The following is a 23,657-nucleotide window of genomic DNA, read 5'->3' on the forward strand; positions in this document are numbered from 1 at the left end:
TGAATTACACCTGAAATCTGCACAAATACTAAACACATTTTTTATTTGATCCCAACAGGATCTAATGTTATATCATTAAATGTTCCTGTGTTGAAACTGAAATTGTGTTTTACAGACATTACAGTTTCAGATCCTGTTCAAATGTTCAGATTCTATTAGATCAGAACGAAACAAAGGAACTAATATTATTTAATAAAAGAGTGTTAAATAAGAATAAAGAAAATATAAACAAAAAAAACAAATATGAACCTCCACAATATCTGCATTTGATCAATACCTATAATATCGATATAGTACTTTTTAATATCGATACAGTATTGTGAAAGGAAATATCGCGATATATTGCAGAACTGACATTTTCTTACACCCCTATTCAAGATGGTTTGAGCTCATGAAATACCGCCATTAAACAAAACAGTTCAGCATCAGTCAGCATTAACTGAACATGCACACAGCTGATTTCACTTGTATAAAGATGGAGGACTTAGAAGATACACTTTATATAAATATGTTCATGTGTATGCAAAGCTGCAGAGACTGAAATATCCTGACTTTTAATCCACGACTAAAGCCTTGTTCAGACTCTCATTTTTTTGACATATCCAGACATCAAGTGTGATTTTGTCAAACTGGATCCAAACTACATTTTGAGGGGGTTAGAAATGCAATCAAAACCACATTCCTACATGTGCATCTCAGTCTGGATTAGCTGAGCGTTAAAATACGATTCCAACTGTATTTTATCTGATTCACAGTGTGACACACTCAATGCACACATCCAGAAAAACTGAAGTGTCGAGGACAATCCATGCGGTTACTGGCAGAGCGCTATGGAGGACAACATACAGAGCAAAAGTCGTTGGACAGACCCCAGAATAAACTGTCTGCTGGTACTTACAAACCATTTCTATACAGGCCAAGTGGAAAACATGCTTTACTAGTTGAGCTACATGGTCAGTAGCTACATCCACACTGTTACCCATAAAATTGGAATAAAACATTTTTACTTATTTTTATGAAGTAATAGTGACAATGTAATTTATTACCTCCACCAAATGAAACGGCAGAGGTAATGTTTTCATTGGGGTTTGTCTGTCTGTCTGTCTGTCTGTCTGTTAGCAAGATAACTCTAAAAGTTATGGATGGATTTAGATGAAATTTTCAGGAAATGTTGATACCGGCACAAGGAACAAATGGTTAAATTTTGGTGGTGACTGGGTGGGGGGGTGGGGGGGTGTTGTTTGTCTGTTGTTTGTAACAATATTGAAAAATGGGCAACAAACAAGAAAAAATGACTGTAAATGAAGACTTAGTGCACTGTAAAAAAAAAAAAAAAAAAAACGTAAAAAAACGGTATTATTCTGGCAGCAGGGGGTGCTGAAAAAATACTGTTAAATAACGTAAAATAACCATCTCATAAAAATATGGTAATTTTCCATAATTAAAATACAGTTTTTTTGCACTAACTTTACATGAGATTTTGTATTTTTTTTTTATAACTTTTTAATGTTTAATAAAGAATATTTTCATGTATTAAAACAATCAAATTATAAATTATAAATAATTTTCAGTGAGACTCAGTTGTCCAATCCACTGATAAAAACTATATTTGGACAGTTTATCAGTGCTTATACATGTTATACATTCACAAAAATACATTTATTCAACATTTTTGTTGTGAAACCTCCTGTAATTACACAAGATATTTGCCAATTAACAAACAAGTCTGGTTAAACTGACAGAACAAATACTTCTGTTACAGTTAATTGTCAGTAATTTTATCTGGTTTTAATTTTTAAATTTTTTTTTTTTACAGTATTAAACTTGAAATGAACAGTTTAATCTCATAAATAGAAAAGAAATATTTGTGAAATTACAATACATTTTAACTGTATCTTTCTGTGAAAAAAGAAAAAAAATTCTTTAAAAACCTGAAATTTTATGCTTATTCACAGTGACAGTTTTTTCATGTTATTTTACATTTGACATGTAAAATCACAGTCTGTTTTTGTCATTTCATTGATATTTTCCTGTATCTTAAAATACAGAAAAAAATCTGTCAAATAAACAGTGAAAATTCTGTTAAATTACAGATTTTTTTTACAGTGTGCCAAAAAGAAAAGCAATGTCAGTTATCTGGAATTATTTTGGCCACAAGAAGGATGATACTGAAGCATGTTGTGTCGACAGTGTCTTCCACCTGTTGCCACAACAGGAGGAAACACATCTAATTTGTTTGATCATTTATGTCGGCGCCACACAGCTCTTACATCCTCCTAAGTATTTTTTTCATATCGCAATATATATCGCAGGGTTAAAAAAATCAGCAATGTTAGTTTTTTTCCAATATCGTGCAGCCCTTGCACACACGTACATCACGATGTTGATGCTTTAATGATATATTGTGCAGTTCGAATTGTACCTGGACACAGGTGATTACTGATCAAGGTTCTAATAGTTTGGATTTTTTCATTCTAGTTTAGTTTTATTTAGTTTGGACGTTTTTTTCTCTAATTCAGTTAGTTTTTAATTCGTTTTTAGAGCAGATTTGCTACTTTTTATTCGTTTTAGTATTTTCTAAATGCTTAGTTTTAGTTTAGTTTTATTTTTTTTCATATCTTTGCCGTCATATTCAAATAAATCCCAGACAGGACTCTGCTGCTTTCTCCCAACTTTAGTCTCCATGTTTCCAGGTAGAGTGGGGACCAGAAGACGACTGGAAACCACCAGTGACGGACTGTTAAATATCATATCGATGGCCAGAATACAAAACCTCCTATCAGAAAAAATGACTTTTTTCAGGAAACAAACAAAAAAAAAAAAACGTTTAGTTTTATTATAGTATGGTCTTTGTTACAGATATCCAAGCATATTCTACTGTTCTCAGACTCTCTTTCTATATTATGTGTTAACAATATCCTCCTTGTTCTCACCATTTAATGTGAAAACTTAAAATCTAAAAATTTGCAGATAGGAGGTTTTGTTTTTTGGCCATCGATATGGTGCTGCTAGTTAAAATTGCTTGAGGGAAATAAATCGATTTCATATCAATCTGACGTTGACAAAGACGAAAACAAAGGGAATTTTACCCATAATTTCTATCCGTTTTAGTTAGTTTTGTAAACACACAATACAGTTTCATTTAGTTATCGTTTTTTTCTTTTAATTATAGTTTTTATTTATTTCAGTTAACGAAAATGTTTTTGCAGTTCTAGTTTTCATCACTTCGTTAGTTTTTGTTAACGATAATAACCTCGTTACTGATGTGTATGAACAGGAATAAAAAGAAGAATGTGTCTGAAAACTATTATTCCAACTTTATGGGGAACAGTGTACACCGTTACCGCAGAAACCTGTGCAGATAGAATGGACACGAACCCATCCGAAAAGATGTGATTTAACAAACATATCTGATTTTCTCACTGTATGAACAGAAGTCACACCTGAAAAACGTTAAATCCTTCACATCCTATGAAGCAACTCGATAGCATCTTTTAATAGACCTTCTCAGTTTGATAAATGACGAATCTTTAAAACTCAACACTCTCAGTTTGTCACAAAGACTTTCTGTTATTTATTTTTTGTCCCTAATCTACACTGAGATAACCCCAGTGACATCATCAGGGTTTCTTTTCTCAAACAATAGACAGATCCTTCAGAGGCAAAGAAAACATTATACAACTGTTTTTACTGCTTGATTAGCACTGACCTCATGACAATTATCTGAACTTTACGTGTAAGATTTGACTGCCTGCCCTTTTAATGATGACATAACCTAATTCAAGCTTCAATGTGTCACATTTCAAAATTATCTCCAAACTTTGGAGACAGAAATAGTCAGGTATTCAGTCGGTGTAGTACTGTGTGGTACGATTAAAGCACCAAAACCCACAAAATGCAACATATGAGGTTTTGATCCGTGTTATTATAGTTTAACCCTTTCATGCACAAATTATGAGAACCTTAATCAAATTTTTTTTCCTGAGTGTTTTTATTCCTCTTTAGGCATGAAAAAAACAATGCGATTTAAAAATTTCTTCTGAAAAATAAGTTAAAAAATAAAATAAATAAAATAAAAATAATAAAAAATAATAATAATAATAATGAAAAAAAAAAAAATCTTATGAGCATATTTTTCACGAAGTTGCAAAAATGTCCACCACAGGTTTAATTTTTGACGCACAGAAACATGTATTTACTGATAAATTATGTAAAAACTATGGGGAGAGATTGTGATTCCGGGGGTTTATGCTCAGGAGAGATCTACATAATGTTACCAATTCATGCCAGAAAAGATATGTAGTGTCTTAAAACTTTAATAAAGATATGTGTAAAAAAAAAAAAAAAAAAAAAAAAAAAAAAAAAGAACAGCAAAATCCATGAATATATACGAGAGAACAGCTGTAGAATAGCTGTCCACTGGAGTGACCACTATGCATGAAGGGGTTAAAGTAGAAACTGAACAAGAAAGACTCAGACTCAGCTATGACAGATACAATATAAAAACACTAGAAATGATTCAAGACTAAGAGTACTGATGACTTTCATACAAAAATACAATCAGCTCATCCTTGTAGAGTCAGATTGTAAACATACTGTAATTTGTCCTAATTTAGCAGCAATAACGTTACATGAGTACAGGAATTAAATACTTCTACCAACCCTGCTTTCAAGGTTTAATGTTTTAACAAAGTCCGGTGGAAAGGTAGGGCCTGGGCTACGATTAAAACCCATGAAAGTTTGAAGCAGTTCCACTAGAACAGGGCTGTCAAACTCATTTCAGTTCAGTTCCACATTCAGCCCAATATGATCTCAAGTGGGCCGGAGCAGTCAAATTATAACAGTGAAAAAAGTAAATTACATTATGATCGTGTTTACATCTACAAAAATTGGAATAACATGAACAACTGGAAACGTCTTAAGAAAAACAACTGCAATTTTAACAATATTATGCTTCAGTTTATCAGTTTATCATTTACACACGTGCATTAGATCTTACATTACAAATACAAATGCATGAAACATTTAATAACAAGTGGAATATTGGTAAAATTGTATTCACTTCTCTTAAGATATTTCAGGTTATTCACATATTTTGTAAAATAACAGTTTTTTAATATAAACATATTCATGTAATTTTACTTTGTTTTTTTTTACACTAAAACAAAGAGAAAATTTGCTGTTTTCATTGTTTATAGGTTTAATATGATGGTATTTTACTGGTCTGACCTACTTGATATCTAATTGGTCTGTATGTGAAATCTGAATTAAAATGATTATACATCTGTGATTGTTAATATCTTCAGTGTAATTTTTGTATTTCACAAATCCATCCCAGGAAATGTAGTGTAAATACAATAAAATGGCATAAAAATGTTTATATGTACAAAGGGGAAAATTTGGGGTTGTGAGTATTTATAGGTCATTTTGATCGTATTTTACTGATTAGACCCACTGGAGATTAAATTGGTCTGTATGTGGAACCTGAACTAAAATGATTAATGTCTTCAGTGTAATTTTTGCATTTCACAAATCCATCCCACGGGCCAGACTGGATCCTTTGGCGGACCGGATTTGGCCCCCGGGACGCATGTTTGACACCTGTGCACTAGAAGGAAGGTGGAATTTTTTATCAATTTCTTTAATATTAACAGTGATTCAACCTCAGTCTAACTTAGAACTACGGCAGTTTATAGCATGATCAAATAGGTGACTAATTTGAGGTTTGATTTTGTTTTAATGATATTGTTCAAGAAGAGTGGGGTGTGTGCTCTCTTCTAGTTTGTGTTATACAGTTGTGGAAAAAACTATTAGACCACCAAAAGTCACCAAAAAACAATGGTTATGCAATCAAGTCCTAACTCCTGTGTGTATCATGTGACTAAAACAGACAGAAAAGAAAACCAGGAATGCCTAAAAGCACTGTGTTTGTCAGTACAATGCCATAGATATTGATGTAAGAACTGAGGTGATTTTGTTTTTTATCAAGAAAACATGTTAAATGGATAGATATCAGCTCTGAAATTAAACTACTATGAGCTATTTTTGTTGTTCTCATTATATTTGTCCAAACAGATGGACCTTTAGTTGGACCAGGCATTAAAATGAACAAGAAATTGAAGAAAAGGGGTGGTCTAATAATTTTTTCCGCAACTGTATTTTCTACATGTGTTTTTTTACAATATTATCCTTAATAATTTTTGTAATGTGTGCATTCATTTCCATATTGTTTTAGTGGAAAAGAAAACATTGCAGAAAAGTCTGTGACAAGCGTATGTTGGGAGAAAGGCCTGGATGAATCTGATTTACAAGTATTTACTGCATTACTTCAGTCTAATTATTGCTGTAACTTCAGTTTAACCCTTTGATGCATGAATTATGAGGACCTTAGTCAAGATTTTTTTCCCCCCCGAGTATTTTTATTCCTCTTTAGGCATGAAAAAACTAATGTGATTGACATTTTTTCAATGAACCTATTTTTCATGGAGTTACAAAAATGTCCACTCCGCTGGACACCATGCGCTTAATTTTAGAAGCACAGAAACATGTATTCACTGATATACTGTGTGAAAACTATGACGTAAAAACATTTTTAATGCTCCTAATCTGATGTTTTCTCAGATTTTAACATACTATAATACTAGGTATTACTCACTTCATGGAGATAATATGCAAAAAAACCCAAAAAAAACTATTTAAAAAAAAATCCCAATTACAATTAATTAATTTTTACACTCAAACATGTTAGTGCAGATCAGGTTTATCTAGAACATTATCTTCAAATCTATCTTTCTCATAATGTACTGTGATGTTTTTGGTCCAATTCCATCATTTGTCTAATGTCACCTCTCATGTCATGGATTTATTCCACACATTTGAACTAACTTTTCTTTTTTATGGTAAGATAATATTTACTGCCGCACCAATTAAACACCTTTAACCCTTTCACGCATGAATTATGAGAACCTCAATCAAGATTTTATTCTAGACATTTAGGCATGAAAAAAACAAAACAAAAAACTATGCGATTGCTTTTTTTATGATCCTATTTTTCGTGGAGTTACCAAAATGTCCACTCAGCTGAACACCATGCGTTTAATGTTAGAAGTAAAGAAACATATTTACTGATATACTGTGAGAAAACTATGAAACAAATGCTGATAATCTGATGTTTTCTCACATTTTAACATACCTGCATGGATATAATATGCAAAAAAAAAAAAAAAAAAAAATTGTCTAACAATTCACATTTTTTTACACTCAAACATGTTAGTGCAGATCAGGTTTATTAAGAACAGAAAGGTTACAATAATTGTATGAATGTCAGTGTTTGGGATGATGCATAAGATCCACTGTGTTGGCTGATCTGGAACTAAAACAACAAAACCATGAATAAACAATAGAACAGCTGCAGAAGAACTGACCACTGGAGTGACCACTGTGCATGAAAGGGTTAAAATGGAATGTCAATCATCACATGTAGCCTATTTAGTCATTAACCCTTTCATGCACAGTGGTCACTCTAGTGGTCAGTTCTTCTGCAGCTGTTCTATTGTTTATTCATGGGTTTTGTTGTTTTAGTTCCAGATCAGCCAACACCGTGGATCTTATGCATCATCCCAAACACTGACATTCATACAATTATTGTAACCTTTCTGTTCTTAATAAACCTGATCTGCACTAACATGTTTTAGTGTAAATCAGTTGCTAATTGTTATTAGACTATAATTAACAATTTTCTGAAATAAAAAGTGTTCTTTTACACACACACACATATATATATATATATATATATATATATATATATATATATATATATATATATATATATATATATATACATGTGTATCCTACTGAGACCTAACAATATATTTTGTCCTCCATAGGGGACAAAAGTTTGACAGTTTAACTTAAATGCTGTCCATTGCAAAGGACATTCCATTAAAAAAACAATCAATAAAAATTATTTTAAAAATATATCTGAAAAAACTGTTGCATTATGCAGTTTCCAATAAAGACAATTTTTTAATGTAAAAAAGCCTGAACTGTGAAATTCCTGGGTCTCAGGAGGATATTATCTCCATGAAATGAGTAATAACTGATATTAGAATATGAGAAAATGTGAGAAAACAGTAGCGATGTCGCAATTAGTGGCATTAAAAATGTTTATATTTCATAGTTTTCACACAGTTTATCACTTTCTGATGAGTTTTAAATACGTTTCTTCACTTCAAAAATTAAACCCATGGTGTCCAGCTGAGTGGACATTTTTGTAACTCCACAAAAAATAGGTTCATAAAAAAAAAAAAAAAAAAATCATTTGCATTGTTTTTTTCATACCTAAAGAGGAATAAAAACACTCAAGAAAAAAATATTGACTAAGGTTCTCATAATTCATGCATGAAAGGGTTAAAATATCAGTGTTTCTAAATAATGCCAAAAACATAAAAGAGCCACTCTGTTGAACGACTCTTTTCAGCGAACCGCTCCTGATCGAACGACTCCCTTCAAAGAACCCCCGGTCCCGTCACTACGTACCTGTGGCAGTGCGATGGACAGCTGCCTCTGGAGGGACTCCTTCTCGTGGCCCAGTTCTCGCAGGCGGAGGTGGGCCGTCCCCAGACTCTCCTGGGTCTCCCTCAGGCTCTCCAGCAGCCTCTCTCTCTCCGTCAGCATGTTCACCATCAGTGACTCCAGGTTGCCCGTGCTGCCCCCCTCGTCGCCGCCTCCGCCGCGGGGATCCCTGCCGCTGTAGCCCCCGATGCCTCCCATGCCTCCGCCCATCCCTCCTCCGCCACTGGCCGGGGAAGAAGAGCCACCTCCTCCTCCGCGCCCATCCTCCGAGATGGTGGGCATCACCTCGCACATCATCTTGAGGCCTGGGTGTGGGAGGTGTTAACTGAGAAGCTGCTTAGGACACTTGAGCGCAGTGTCTTGTGAACTTCCAATCACGTCTTGTCATGAAACTTTCAATAATTACTTCAGTTATAGGGCTCTTTCCTCTCAGGGGGTGGGGGTGGGGGTGGGGGTGGTGGGTGATGATGGATGGGGCAGTTCTGTGAGGGTGTATGTGTGTGAAAACGGGGAAAGGGAGTGGTTGGGGTGCAACGGTGCAAACAGGGCGAGGGTGAGGGGGGGCTGAGGTTTGGTGGAGGGATGGAGTGGGGTGCAGGGGTGAAGAGGGAGAAGTGTGGGTTTGGTAGATGACCTCTGACCCCTGGTCCAGGCTTCACAGAGATGCAACCTGGAAACGACACAAAAAAAAAAACAACAGAGTTTAGGTGAAATAGGCAAATATATGAGAGGATGTGACACAAGAGGAGGGAAAAGGATGAAAAAAGAGACCATGTTAGAAGCATATATTCCAAACAGGAAACATGATGTAAACCTGTATTTCCCACCTGTATTCTGTCATTTTTCTCATACACAGTAAAATTGCCAGTGTTTATTTAACACTTGAAGAGTTAATTTTAACACTACCTCAGTGAACATATGGTCCGTATCTACAAAGTGTAAAATTTACACTGAACATAGAGTTACATTTTCAGAGTCAACTTTACTCTAGTAAGAGTTAATATTTTACACTACACTACACTTATTAGTGTCAATCAAGTTTTACACTATGTGAAAAGTAACACCCATAGTGTTATTCACATTCAACACTGAAGAGTTAAGTGTTAAGAAATAACTTTTCCAGTGTTAAACCTACTTAACACTACATGTTGATAAATAAATTACTCTAAAGAGTGTTGATTTTTAACTGCCTCCTACCGGTGTTACATATGATGTACTATAGTCCCAGTGTCTGCAGGGGCCAAAAAAAGTTACAATTATTTCTGTACCCAATTTATTCCAAGTAAAAATGAAATATTGCGATTAAAAGTAAACATAAAATGACATGTAAAATGGAAGCCGCCAACCCGATATCGCATTATCCATTTGAAATTCGGTATTTGAAAATGCGTACCCAACACTGACAACGACGACGTAACTATATTCTTGCACAGATTCTGCTTGGATGAAATAACAAAAGCTATAGTTTATTCACACAAACTTACAAACGCAATTTTTCGATGCGAGGAAGATGGCGATGCCAGAGTCCAACTTGTCACTCAGTTTGAATGCGGAGGTTGGTGGGCGGGGCTTTTCAGAGTCATTATTTTTTAACACTGAAAGGTATCTTGCTCTTATTGGTGTTGAATTAACCCTTTCATGCACTAATCATAAGAACCTTAGTTTAGATTTTTCTCTCCTCCATAGGCATGAAAACAACAGTGTGATCAAGTTGTTGTTTTTTTTTCATGGAGTTACAAAAATGTCCATGCATTTAATTTTTGAAGTAAAGAAACGTGTTTAAAACCCAATATCAGAAATCGATATTAAAACAATGAAATAAAATCTTACATCTCACATTTTAATCTCACATTTTAACATATTCAAATGCTAATTATTCCTCTTTTCATGGAGATAATATGCAAAAAAAAAAAAAAAAAAGGAAAAAAAAGCTTTTTTTCCCTAACAAATAACAGTTGATTTACACTGAAACATGTCAGTGCAGATCAGGTTTATCAAGAACAGCAAAGTTACAGTAATGGTCTGAATGTCAGTGTATGGGATGATGCATAAGTGTCAGCTGTGTTGGCTGAGATGGAACTAAAATAACAAAACCCACGAATATACAAGAGAACAGCTGGAGAAGAACTGTCCACTGGAGTGACCATTATGCATGAAAGGGTTAAATTTGAGTCAACTTATTTTAACACTGAATATATGACACTGACAGTGTAAAACCTCTTTTAACTCCAATTATTTTCACCAACACTGGAAGTTATCTTGTCAAATTTGACTCTGTCCATTGTTGGAATAACTCCGAAAGAATCAAAATACTTTGACACTGCATTTTTTTACACTGGCAAATTTACTGTGTATCTTGCTCTTACTGGTGTTGAATTAAATTTGAGAGAGTCAACTTATTTTAACACTGAATATGTGACACTGACAGTGTAAAACCTCTTTTAACTCCAATTATTTTCACCAACACTGGAAGTTATCTTGTCAAATTTGACTCTGTCCATTGTTGGAATAACTCCGAAAGAATCAAAATACTTTGACACTGCATTTTTTTACACTGGCAAATTTACTGTGTATCTTGCTCTTATTGGTGTTGAATTAAATTTGAGAGTCAACTTATTTTAACACTGAATATATGACGCTGACAGTGTAAAACCTCTTTTAACTCCAATTATTTTCACCAACACTGGAAGTTATCTTGTCAAATTTGACTCTGTTGGAATAACTCCGAAAGAATTAAAATACTTTGACACTGCATTTTTTACACTGGCAAATTTACTGTGTATCTTGCTCTTATTGGTGTTGAATTAAATTTGAGAGAGTCAACTTATTTTAACACTGAATATATGACACTGACAGTGTAAAACCTCTTTTAACTCCAATTATTTTCACCAACACTGGAAGTTATCTTGTCAGATTTGACTCTGTTGGAATAACTTCGAAAGAATTAAAATACTTTGACACTGCATTTTTTTTACACTGGCAAATTTACTGTGTATCTTGCTCTTATTGGTGTTGAATTAAATTTGAGAGAGTCAACTTATTTTAACACTGAATATATGACACTGACAGTGTAAAACCTCTTTTAACTCCAATTATTTTCACCAACACTGGAAGTTATCTTGTCAAATTTGACTCTGTCCATTGTTGGAATAACTCCGAAAGAATCAAAATACTTTGACACTGCATTTTTTTACACTGGCAAATTTACTGTGTATCTTGCTCTTATTGGTGTTGAATTAAATTTGAGAGAGTCAACTTATTTTAACACTGAATATATGACGCTGACAGTGTAAAACCTCTTTTAACTCCAATTATTTTCACCAACACTGGAAGTTATCTTGTCAAATTGACTCTGTTGGAATAACTCCGAAAGAATTAAAATACTTTGACACTGCATTTTTTACACTGGCAAATTTACTGTGTATCTTGCTCTTATTGGTGTTGAATTAAATTTGAGAGTCAACTTATTTTAACACTGAATATATGACACTGACAGTGTAAAACCTCTTTTAACTCCAATTATTTTCACCAACACTGGAAGTTATCTTGTCAAATTTGACTCTGTTGGAATAACTCCGAAAGAATTAAAATACTTTGACACTGCATTTTTTACACTGGCAAATTTACTGTGTATCTTGCTCTTATTGGTGTTGAATTAAATTTGAGAGAGTCAACTTATTTTAACACTGAATATATGACGCTGACAGTGTAAACCTCTTTTAACTCCAATTATTTTCACCAACACTGGAAGTTATCTTGTCAAATTTGACTCTGTTGGAATAACTCTGAAAGAATTAAAATACTTTGACACTGCATTTTTTTTACACTGGCAAATTTACTGTGTATCTTGCTCTTATTGGTGTTGAATTAAATTTGAGAGAGTCAACTTATTTTAACACTGAATATATGACGCTGACAGTGTAAAACCTCTTTTAACTCCAATTATTTTCACCAACACTGGAAGTTATCTTGTCAAATTTGACTCTGTTGGAATAACTCTGAAAGAATTAAAATACTTTGACACTGCATTTTTTTACACTGGCAAATTTACTGTGTATCTTGCTCTTATTGGTGTTGAATTAAATTTGAGAGAGTCAACTTATTTTAACACTGAATATATGACGCTGACAGTGTAAAACCTCTTTTAACTCCAATTATTTTCACCAACACTGGAAGTTATCTTGTCAAATTTGACTCTGTTGGAATAACTCCGAAAGAATTAAAATACTTTGACACTGCATTTTTTACACTGGCAAATTTACTGTGTATCGCTACAAATATCTGACACACAGACAGGACATCCACCTTCTCCTAGGCGTGTTTTTTTTTTTTTTTTTTGGTAAAGAAGCATTGCTATTGCAGCAGGGTTGTCTCTTCCACTGACTGGGATCGCGATACTCAACGTCCAGAGTAATTCATCCATCAGTGCATGTGTCGGCTTTATGTATCTGAGTGCCCCTAGTCATAATGGTAATAATGAATGCGCATGATGTACGGAAATGAGTCGGGAATGGCAGCTTTACCTCAGCAGCTTCCAAAACACCGAATATGGACAGTTAGCAGGCCTATAGGTTGGATAAAACTGCGGCGCTGTTTCATACATTGATGTGGAAAAAAAAGGGTGTCATCATGAATTGTAATTACGGGCTGTATCCAGGAGGAAATAGGCTCCTTTTTTTTTTTTTTTTTTTTACAGCTCCGGAACCATCTGTAAAAAAAAAAAAAAAAATACTCTGGGTCAGTCTCCAAGCTTATTATCTCCAGTGCGTAAAAACGAAAAATAGAATAATGATCCAAAAAGGAGGTGATGTGGGGGGGAAACAGGCGATTTTAATGCTGTTCAGATAGCCTCACACCGCTATCACATCATGGTGGGAGGTGCCAATCATCCTGCAAATTATGTAGGCCCAATTAACAGATTTAATAAGGAGATGTTACGCAATTGGGTTGTTTTTTTGTGCTGTGATGAACCTAAATGTCGGATAACAAGGAGACGTTTTTGGGCTTTATTCCTATTGCACGGCGTCTATTTCCTATCAACACCCCTCTCTCCCCCCCTCCCCTCCCCTCCCCTCCACACCACACACACCACCCTGCCCCCCCCCCCCCCCCCCTCCCACCCATAAAAACAGCTGGACGGTCTAACGCACGGCTGGATCTACCGAACATCACCGTGGATTTTCGCCGCCACCGGAAGATTCGTGTGTCTTACCCTTTCCATGATCGACAGAGTAAGGAAATAAACGCGCATCGTCCCCCGATTCACTCCATCAGAACATCTGAGAGACGGAGGCTGCAGGTTATCCCCGTTCCAGCCCGGTTACCAGCCTGCCCCATCCCCTCCCTCTCTCTGCTGTGGGAGCGACGGCACGGTCCGGGCGTGCGTCAGGCTGTGCGTAATGAACAGCGGCGCCATCCGGAGGAGACTTTCACAGGAGAACACCCAGGCCTGGCACATGCAGGAAACCTAGTCTGACTATATTTGTTTTAATAGCTGTTAACTTTAAAGTACATACTTGATGGGTTATTCTTATATTCATGTCCATTTTTTTTTTTAATTAGGTAAAGGCCAAAATGACAACTATGAAGTTTCCACTAGAGAACAGGATGAACCCGAGGAGCAGCAACCTACTGACATGTCAGCAACAACTGCAAAACATGAAACATATGTTTTATATTTTATGTATGGTACTTTTATTATTATTATTATTATTATTAGTAGTAGTAGTAGTAGTAGTAGTAGTAGCAGTAGTACCATTTTATTTATGGTACTTTTATTATTATTATTATTATTATTATTATTATTATTATTATTATTATTAGTAGTAGTAGTAGTAGTAATAGTAATAGTAGTAGTAGTAGTAGTAGTACCATTTTATTTATGGTACTTTTATTATTATTATTATTATTATTATTATTATTATTATTATTATTATTATTAGTAGTAGTAGTAGTAGTAGTAGTAGTAGTACCATTTTATCTATGGTACTTTTATTAGTAGTAGTAGTAGTGGTAGTAGTGGTAGTAGTAGTAGTACCATTTTATTTATGGTACTTTATTATTATTATTATTATTATTAGTAGTAGTAGTAGTAGTAGTAGTAGTAGTACCAGCAGTCATCATAGTCGTTCTTGTTCATTATGTATTATTTTAACCTTGTCATTTTAAATAAACATAGTTTCTCTCTACCTGCACTACACTGTATGTGCAGTAAAATGACACCACACACTGGTTTGGTTTGGTTTAGTGGTAATAACCATAGAAAGCTTGTTATCTGGATCTCAGTTTTGCAGGGTATGGTGAATGTGTTGTAATATGGATGAGTGACTAAATGTACATGTTTCAAAATCACTGATGAATTTGGGACAGTGTTGTTTTCAGTATGTATGTACAGGTTTGAAGGGGTAGGATTACATAAGTTTATCCTTCTCTTTCTGCTCCTTTTTGCTCATGTCACTTTTGAGGTTTAAGACGTTGCAGTTTTAAGTTACTGTCTTGTTTTGTTCTCATTCTCTTGATTACCATTTATTTGCATTTCTGTTTTTAAATTGTCATTTACATGATCGAAATGAAGACATGATCCATCAAAAAGCCCTTGTGTTTGTTATATGTATTATATTGCTACTGTATTGTACAGCTACTGTGCATTGAATGAATGAATGAATTTATTTTGAACATGTAAACACTGAAAAAAAAAAAAAACAACCAGCAAAATATAAGTACTGGTACATAAATAATAATAATAATAATAATAATAATAATAATAATAATAATAATAATAATAATAATAATAATAATAATAATAAAACAAATGAAATAGAATTAGACATGCTCGAAAAGGAGTAGGAAGAAGTAAAAAGTTCTGTACTTATAAAAGCAATTTCTTCCTGAATAATTAAAGCAGCTTTCATGTTTCTTGGCAGATAAATATCCTCTTTATGATGTGAAATATGGAAAGTTTGTGTCCTGTCACAAAAGAACATCAGAACAGTGTCAGGAGAGGTGGCCTGCTTTTCCAGGACAGATGGTGAAACATCATAGACGCACTCTAGACGGTGCCACCAAGACCACACAAGTGGAGACTTTATTTTGAAAAGCCGCAGTAGCACTTCCGTCCACATGTCTGGTGTGTTTTGCACAACTTGACCATCCGCCTTTCATCCTCCCTCATCTCTTCTTCACCGAAAGATGCAGGGTCTTAAAGAAATAGGATTCTTTGAGCAGAAAACCCTTCAGCTCTTCCCTCTCACCTCCCACTGCACAGTGTTGGTGTTGTTTCCTCCTTTCTGCACAGAATCACTGCCCATTATCCCAGACCTAAAGCGGAAGAATCATCTCCTTAATTTATTCTGACTGTGAGATCTGAAACTTGCCAAAAATAATTAAACAATTGCACCCTCTGGCGCCTGAACACATTAAATGCAATCAACTCCTCTCCAATTTCTAAACCTCTTTTAAAGACAGCCATCACAGACATTTTAAAGAATGTTTGGGCTGAGAACAGCTTCCAAAAGGCACAGTTTTACTATGACCACACCTCTGGCTTATCCATGAACTGTCCATGACGCACAGAGCAGGAAGATTATTTTTGACAAATGCTGATGTCTTCCTTGTCAAACATCCCGCTGTTTGTGCTGCAGACTGACAGAGAAGTCAGTGAAAATGCACCACTAACCACTTATGAAAAGCTCAGTCTGTCAGCCAATCAGAGTAGAAGGAAGGCGGGGCTAAAGCTCTTTTGGTAAGGTGGGAAGGGGTGGGGACGTGGGGGTGCTGAGGGTGACGTAATGTGAGAGAGCCCCACTAGTGCATCCAAATGACTTGAGAAAAGGTATTACCAACACCTAGACTGCCCAAAATTAAAATCGGGTGTGTAGATTTTTTGAATAACAAATGTAATAATACATTTATTAGAGAACACCTTGTTGACTCCATATACCCAAGAAAAACTAGGAGCACACTCTTCCTCCAAAGTTCCAGCAAATCTGATAGATCAGGGCTGTCAAACTCATTTTAGTTCAGTTCCACATTCAGCCCAAGTTGATCTCAGGTGGGCCGGACCACTAAAATAATAGCATAATAACCTGTAAATAATGACGACTCCAAATTTTTCTCTTTGTTTTGGTGCAATCAAAATTAAATTATAAAAATATGTACATTTGCAAACTATCCAAACAAAAATGATGTGAACAACCTGAAAAAAATAACTGAAATTTCTTGAGAAAAATAAGTGCAATTTTAACTATATTACATGTCAACTTACCATTTATACATGCATATTACAGATTGGATCTACAAAGGCACAAAATATTTAATAACAGGAAGAAAAATGAATAATTAAAATTTCACCTTAAAAATTTGGGGGTTTTCGCATTTTATTGTTAAAGGATAGTTTGTAAATGTTAATATTTTCATCATTTACTGTAAGTTTTTACACTAAAACAAAGAGAAAAAGTTGGAGTTGTCCTTACTTATTTATAGATATAATGTAATATTATGTTTTTCACATTAAACTAAGAAAATTTGGAGTCATTATTTATCGGTTATTATGCTATTATTTTACTTGAGATCACATTGGTCTGTATATGTAACCTGAACAAAAACGACTATGACATCCTTGATTGTTAATATCTTAAGTGTAATTTTTGCTGATTCATCCCGCGGGCCGGATTGGACCCTTTGGCGGGCCGCATTTGACCCCCCGGGCCGCATGTTTGACACCCCTGGGATAGATCAATGACAAGAACAACATTTTTTAAAATTTCCACTTCCTCCAAAATATAAGGAGATACATTTCAAAACTATTAATAACATATATCCATCAAATGAATTCATTAAAAACAGATTCAGATTTGAAGTAGAAAATTGTCAGATGTGTGATAAAAATGTGGAAACGACAGAACATCTATTTTATGCTTGTGAAATTGTCCAAAATGTATGGAGATGTGTTCATGATTGGCTGTCCTCTAGTTCTATGGAAATGGACTTCCGCTCTTATAATGACATTCAGATGGGTGTAATCCTCAAAAATAAAAAAGATGAGTTTTTGATGAATAACATAATTATAGTAACACAATATTCCATACATAAATGCAGATGTGCTCAAACTTCCCCCTCATGGTCTGCACTTCAAAACCAACTCCTTTTGTTTCAAAAACGTTTGAAAATAATTGATAATGCCCAAGCTGAGAAACTGTACACACTCATAGAAAAATCTTCAACTGTGCTGAACCCCTTGTACCTTTTTTTTTTTTTTTTTAATCTATTTATCTTTTATTTGTATAGTCTTAGTTATTTTATTTTTACCTTATGCTTTCAGATATTTTCTGATTCATGTAACATGTTGGAGGTGTGATTCTCTTTTGCTATATTTGCACATATGGACGGAAATGAGTATGTCACTTTTTTTGTTTTTTGTTTTTTTTTGTTTTGTATTTGTATTTGTACTTGTTGCAATAAAAAATTAAAAAAAAAAAAAAAAAGACTTGAGAAAAGGTATGGTTATTACCGAGGAAGTTATTTATTTCAAATAAAGTGAGAGAGGTATCTTTAAAACTGTTCCGTAGGTGTTATCCAACTAATTCAGCTCTGATTAAGTATAAGATCAATGTCGACCCTTTTTATTCATTTTGTCATAATTCGGATGAAACATTAACTCATTTGTTTTGGGAATGTGCTTTTTGTCAAATATTTTGGTGTGATATCAATCTTTTTTTTTTAAATAGAAAGCTGGATATTTCTCTTAACTTCAAAACTGAAGATATTTTATTTGGTTTCTTTCTTACTGATTTGCCTGACTCACCTGTTCACTGCTGCCGCTGACTAAAAGGATTTGGACTTTTTACATTTTAGATTCTCCTTCCAAACTCTGCATACAACTCTAACTTTAATGTGTGTTTTTATATTTTTGGGGTTTTATGTGTTGTTTTCTTACTTGCTGTTTTTAACCCTTTCATGCATGAATTATGAGAACCTTAATCAAGATTTTTTTTCCTGAGTGTTTTTATTCCTCTTTAAGCATGAAAAAAACCCATTCATTCATTCATTCATTCATTCATTTTCTGAACCTGCTTTATCCTCACTAGGGTCACTTGGAGCCTATCCCAGCTACATAGGGGCGAAGGCGGGTTACACCCTGGACAAGTCGCCAGTTCATCGCAGGGCTGAACACATTGGAAAAAAAAAAATGTGATTGAATTTTTTTTTTTAAATCAGCCTGTTTTTCATGGAGTTACAAAGATGTCCATTCATCTTCACCATGCATTTTATTCTTGAAGCAAAGACACATGTATTTAAAACCCAATATCATCAAGTGATATAAAAACAGTGAAATGAAACCATGTTTAATGCAGCTAATCTGATGTTTTCTCACATTTTAACATATTTTTATACTAGTTATTACTCACTTCATGGAGATAATAGGCAAAAAATAAATATTAACAATTGATTTCCACTCAAGAACCAATCAAGAACAGCAAAGCTACAATAATGGTATGAACTGCAGTTTATGAGATGATGCATAAGTGTCCACTGTGTTGGTTGATATGGAACTAAAACAACAAAACTCATGAATATACAAGAGTAAAGCTGTAGAGTAACTGTCCACTGTAGAGACCACTATGCATGAAAGGGTTAATCACCTTTTACATGTTTCTTTTCTAATGTTTTAAATGTGTTTTTTTTCCCCTGTCGTATTTCAATGTCCTGTGTGAAGCACCTTGAATTGCGTTGTTGCTGAAATGTGCAACACAAATAAACCTGCCTCGCCTCTGTGGACACTGAAGTTGTAAAAGTAAAATGCACAGGCCAGACGAGGAGCATGCACTCACCCACACTGTGTTTTGCTAAATTCCTTTCCTGTCTTTTACTCTAAAGTCTATTACTGATCAAAGCAGCCAGAGAGATGAGTCAGCAAATAGGGAAGCTCTGAATCACAGATTACCTCACTAATAAACATGCAGTATTTAGTGAGTATATGCTAACGTCTAAGTCACTCTCAAAAAATTAACAAATTCAACATGCTTTCAACATGATGACAAGTATACACTGCCAACAAAAAGTTAAGGATATTTTTAATTTTGGGGCTTTTTTTTTTTTTTTTTTCAGCTGGGATTCTTGCACAGCGCTTTTTACTTTTTTTGTGTGAATTGAATTGAAACACATTTTTTTAATGACCAGACATAGTTTTATTTACAAATGGCAAAAATGATAAAAAAAAAAAAAAAAAATTAAAAAAAAGACAAAAAAAAAAAAAAAAAAAGAAATATCCTTAATTTTTTGTTTGTAGTGTATGTAAAATATCATGAAACAGTACCCTCCTAAAAGTAAAAACTTGCATTTTAAATCTCTTAGGTCCCAAATATAGTTAAATGTTGAATAGCAAACATAAAGTAACATTTGTTCTTTTCATCTGTTTTATTTCCTTTCTTACTCACATGGGAATATAAGACTGTACTCCACTGTCTGTTAAAACTCTGGGACTTGAAATCACACAATATATATATCCTTTATTTAACCAGGTAAAAAAAAAAAAAGACTCACTGAGATTGCAAATCTCTTTTCAATAGTAACCTGGGCAAGAAAAGAGGCATAACACACAGCTTCAAGACAAGACAAGACATAATCATATACCGTATATACCATATAAAGTGTCATGAGATAACTTTTTTGTTGTGATCTGGTGCTATATAAATAAAATTTGATTGACTGAGTGATTTGATTGGTTTTCCCCTGTAAGTCGCTTTGGAAAAAAGCGTCTGCCAAATGCATAAACATAAACATAAACATAATCAACACATACCTAATACAAAAACTTACAATCATTTGTGCAAATTTAAAAACTGTTACATTGACCGAGCTCACACACACTGCAATACTTTAAACGTTTATAGAGTAGCAGAGGAGCACAGCTGTGGTGATCGCTAATATAAGGAAACGTATAAGCATAAAAAGATATACAAATAAACCTTATGCTTTGGCTTCTTCCTTTTCCAGTTAGTGACTGTTAGAAAAAACTACATGAAATAAACTTTGTTCTACATATGTAACCAAAATAAAATCATCCATCCATCCATCCATCCATCCACACATAGTAAAATGATCTATATTTTAGAAGCAAAGACAAAATGTATTAAAATGAAAATATTGTGGTAGTTTAGTTCAGTAGTGTAACCATATACAGCAGGGGTGTCAAACTCATGTTCTTTCAGGGGTCATATTCAGCTAAATTTGATCTGTAGTGAGCCGGACCAGAAAAATAAAAACATAATAACCTATAAACAATGACAACTCCAAATTTTTGTCTTTGTTTTAGTGCAAAACAAAAACAAAAACATTAAATTATGAAAATATTTACTTTTATGCACTATCCAAAAAAAAAAAAAAACTGAAAAAACTGAAATGTAAATTAAAAAACATAAGTAAATTTAATGCAGTTTTAACAATATTATTCCTCTACTTCTCATTTGTCCATGTGCATTATGGATCAGACCTAGAAAGACACTAAACACTGAGGAACTGAGGAACTGTCTAAGTCTAAGTCTAAGTCTAAGTCTAATTTTCTTTAGACGTTTCCGGTTGTTCATATTTGTTTAAGTTATTCACAGTTGATTTTTACAGGATAGTTTGTAAATGTAAATATTTTCATAATTTAATGTTATTTTTTGCACTAAAACAAAGAAAAAAAATAAGTTGTTAATTCTAGAATTTTTTTGGGCTTAATTGAAGAATTTTTTACTTAATTGAAGATTTTTTTTTTTTTTTTTTTTTTGCTTAATTCAAGATTTTTTTTTGCTAAATTTTAGATTTTTTTTTTTTTGCTTAATTGAAGATTTTTTTTACTTAACTGAAGATTTTTTTTTGGCTTAATTCAAGATTTTTTTCCTTAATTCAAGCTACTTTTTTTTTTGGCTTAATTCAATTCAAGACTGTGGAACTTTTGCACTTGGCAAAAATGTCCCAGGGGCCAAACTGGACCCTTTGGCGGGCCACATTTGGCCCCTGGGCTGCATGTTTGACACCCCTGATATAGAGTGTTATTAATGGAAGGGAACTTGTATTTGGGTGCTTCTATGAAACTGGTCCTAAAACCAGGACATGAGGGCTAAAAATTCAAACCAGATGTAGACTAAAGTTACGAAGCAAGTTTGGAAGCACTTTGGGTCTTTTTTAAAAATAAATGCTTACTGTGATAAAAGAGAAAGTATTTTTTTCAGGTAAAACATATTTTTATATTATTTTACATTATATTTAATACAAAAATCTGCATGTAACACGGTCAAAAGGACACGAAAATTACACACTACTATTTTTTTTAAAATATCTCTTTATTCTCTCACAGGTACATTTTGGGAATTAAACTAATTATGCAAGGCAGAGTGTTTCACAAAAATGACCGCTGATGTGAATCATTTGTGATTTATATGCATTTAAATGGGCAGGTTCTGTATGTAACGCAAGTGGACACAATGGGTTACATGCAAAACCCAGAATGAGACTGAGATTCATGACAAACCCACATGTTTGGATTAGAAAAAAACAGTAGGATCAACAAATTTAACACAGTGTCTTTATTTGTAGTCTATATAGGATCATTTACAGCCATGTTTTCAGATCAAATGCACTGACACTTGGGTAGTTTTTCCTGTCCTAATTTTGGTCCTATTTTTGGCCCAAATATTTGATCAAAAATTCATTAATTTAGGGATGGCTCAGAGCAAGAGTATTCTTTTTTTTTTTTTTTTTTTTTGCATTTATCTGAGGTCATCATTAGGTATATCCTGAGGAGAAATATGTCTAAATATGTCTAAATTTCTCTTTTATTATTGGGTCTAAAAAGTTGGTACCAGTGCTGGGTACCAAAATGAACCCAGTTTCATAGAAGCACCCATTTCTAAATAAAGATGCATTTATTTTACACACAAAATCAAAGTGCATCGTACCATGAGTTTATAGACACACTGGTATGTTGAACAAAAAACAAACAAAAAACACAAACTATGAATGCAAAGTGGAATCAGAATAACAACATGTACCACTGAACTGGAACTGAACCTCAGTGCCAGTGTGTCATTCCAGTCAGGTACCCATTCATTCACTCACAGGAAACACAGACTTACATTATCCGGTTTAAAAAGTTAAATAATGGATGTGAATGTAGATGTATATTGTAATAGCATTAGTGTCATTGTGGTTGTAATTCATCAGTCTGATTATGATCATTAGGTTATTTTGGTGACCCCTCCAGCACTTTCTGCACAGTGCATGCAGCACTGAGGATACATTATCAGAACCATCTGCAGTTAAGGAGCTCTGAGTGTGGATGATGCCCTCTGAAGACCAGCAGACCCAGTACATAACAGACCAGACAGAGTTCAGGTCCATGCTCCAGGGTCATCTTCCCTCTCGATAAAATAAGCCGTTCAGTACAAGGTTATTATCGAAAAACTAACGAAATGACAAAAACTAGAATTGTAAAAACATTTTCATTAACTGAAATAAATAAAAAACTATAATTAAAAGAAAAAAAAATGATGACTAACTGAAACTGTATTGTGTGCTAATAAATCTAACTAAAACGTATAAAAATTATGGGTAAAATTCCCTTCGTTTTTGTCTTTGTCAATGTCGGATTGATACAAAATTGATTTATTTCCCTCAAGCAATTTTAGCTGCTGTCACCATATGATATTTAAAGGTCCGTCACTTGTGGTTTCCAGTCGTCTTCTGGTCCCCACTCTACCTGGAAACATGGAGACTAAAGTTGGGAGACAGCAGCAGAGTCCTGTCTGGGATTTATTTGAATACGACGACAGAGAAGAAGAGAAAAGAGACGACTAAACTAAAATTAATACTAAAACTAAACTAAAACTAAGCATTAAGAAAATAATGAAAACTAATAAAAACTAGCAAACCTGCTCTAAAACTAATTAAAATGCACTGAATTAGAGAAAAAAAGTCAAAACTAAATAAAACTAAACTAGAATGAAAAATCCAAAATTATTAGAACCTTGGTTCAGTACAGGATTCATTCTACTTTAATTTTCGTAGTTTGCTACTGGTCAAACAAACAAACAACACAACAC

The 23,657-nt window shown here is 34.0% G+C and overlaps 1 protein-coding gene across 1 annotated transcript in view; it reads right to left on the bottom strand.

Annotated features, from left to right (window-relative positions):
* The window catches only part of LOC115424110 (liprin-alpha-3-like), a 57,200-nt gene extending 43,271 nt beyond the window's left edge, over positions 1-13,929 (bottom strand). The window contains 2 exon segments of the mRNA XM_030141213.1: positions 8,539-9,244; positions 13,787-13,929. Coding sequence (XP_029997073.1) covers positions 8,539-8,871 — 333 coding nt within the window. The 5' untranslated portion in view covers positions 8,872-9,244; positions 13,787-13,929.
* Positions 13,930-23,657: the final 9,728 nt, after the last annotated feature.

Source organism: Sphaeramia orbicularis, chromosome 8 (genome assembly GCF_902148855.1).
Source record: "Sphaeramia orbicularis chromosome 8, fSphaOr1.1, whole genome shotgun sequence".
Taxonomy (NCBI): Eukaryota; Metazoa; Chordata; class Actinopteri; order Kurtiformes; family Apogonidae; genus Sphaeramia; species Sphaeramia orbicularis.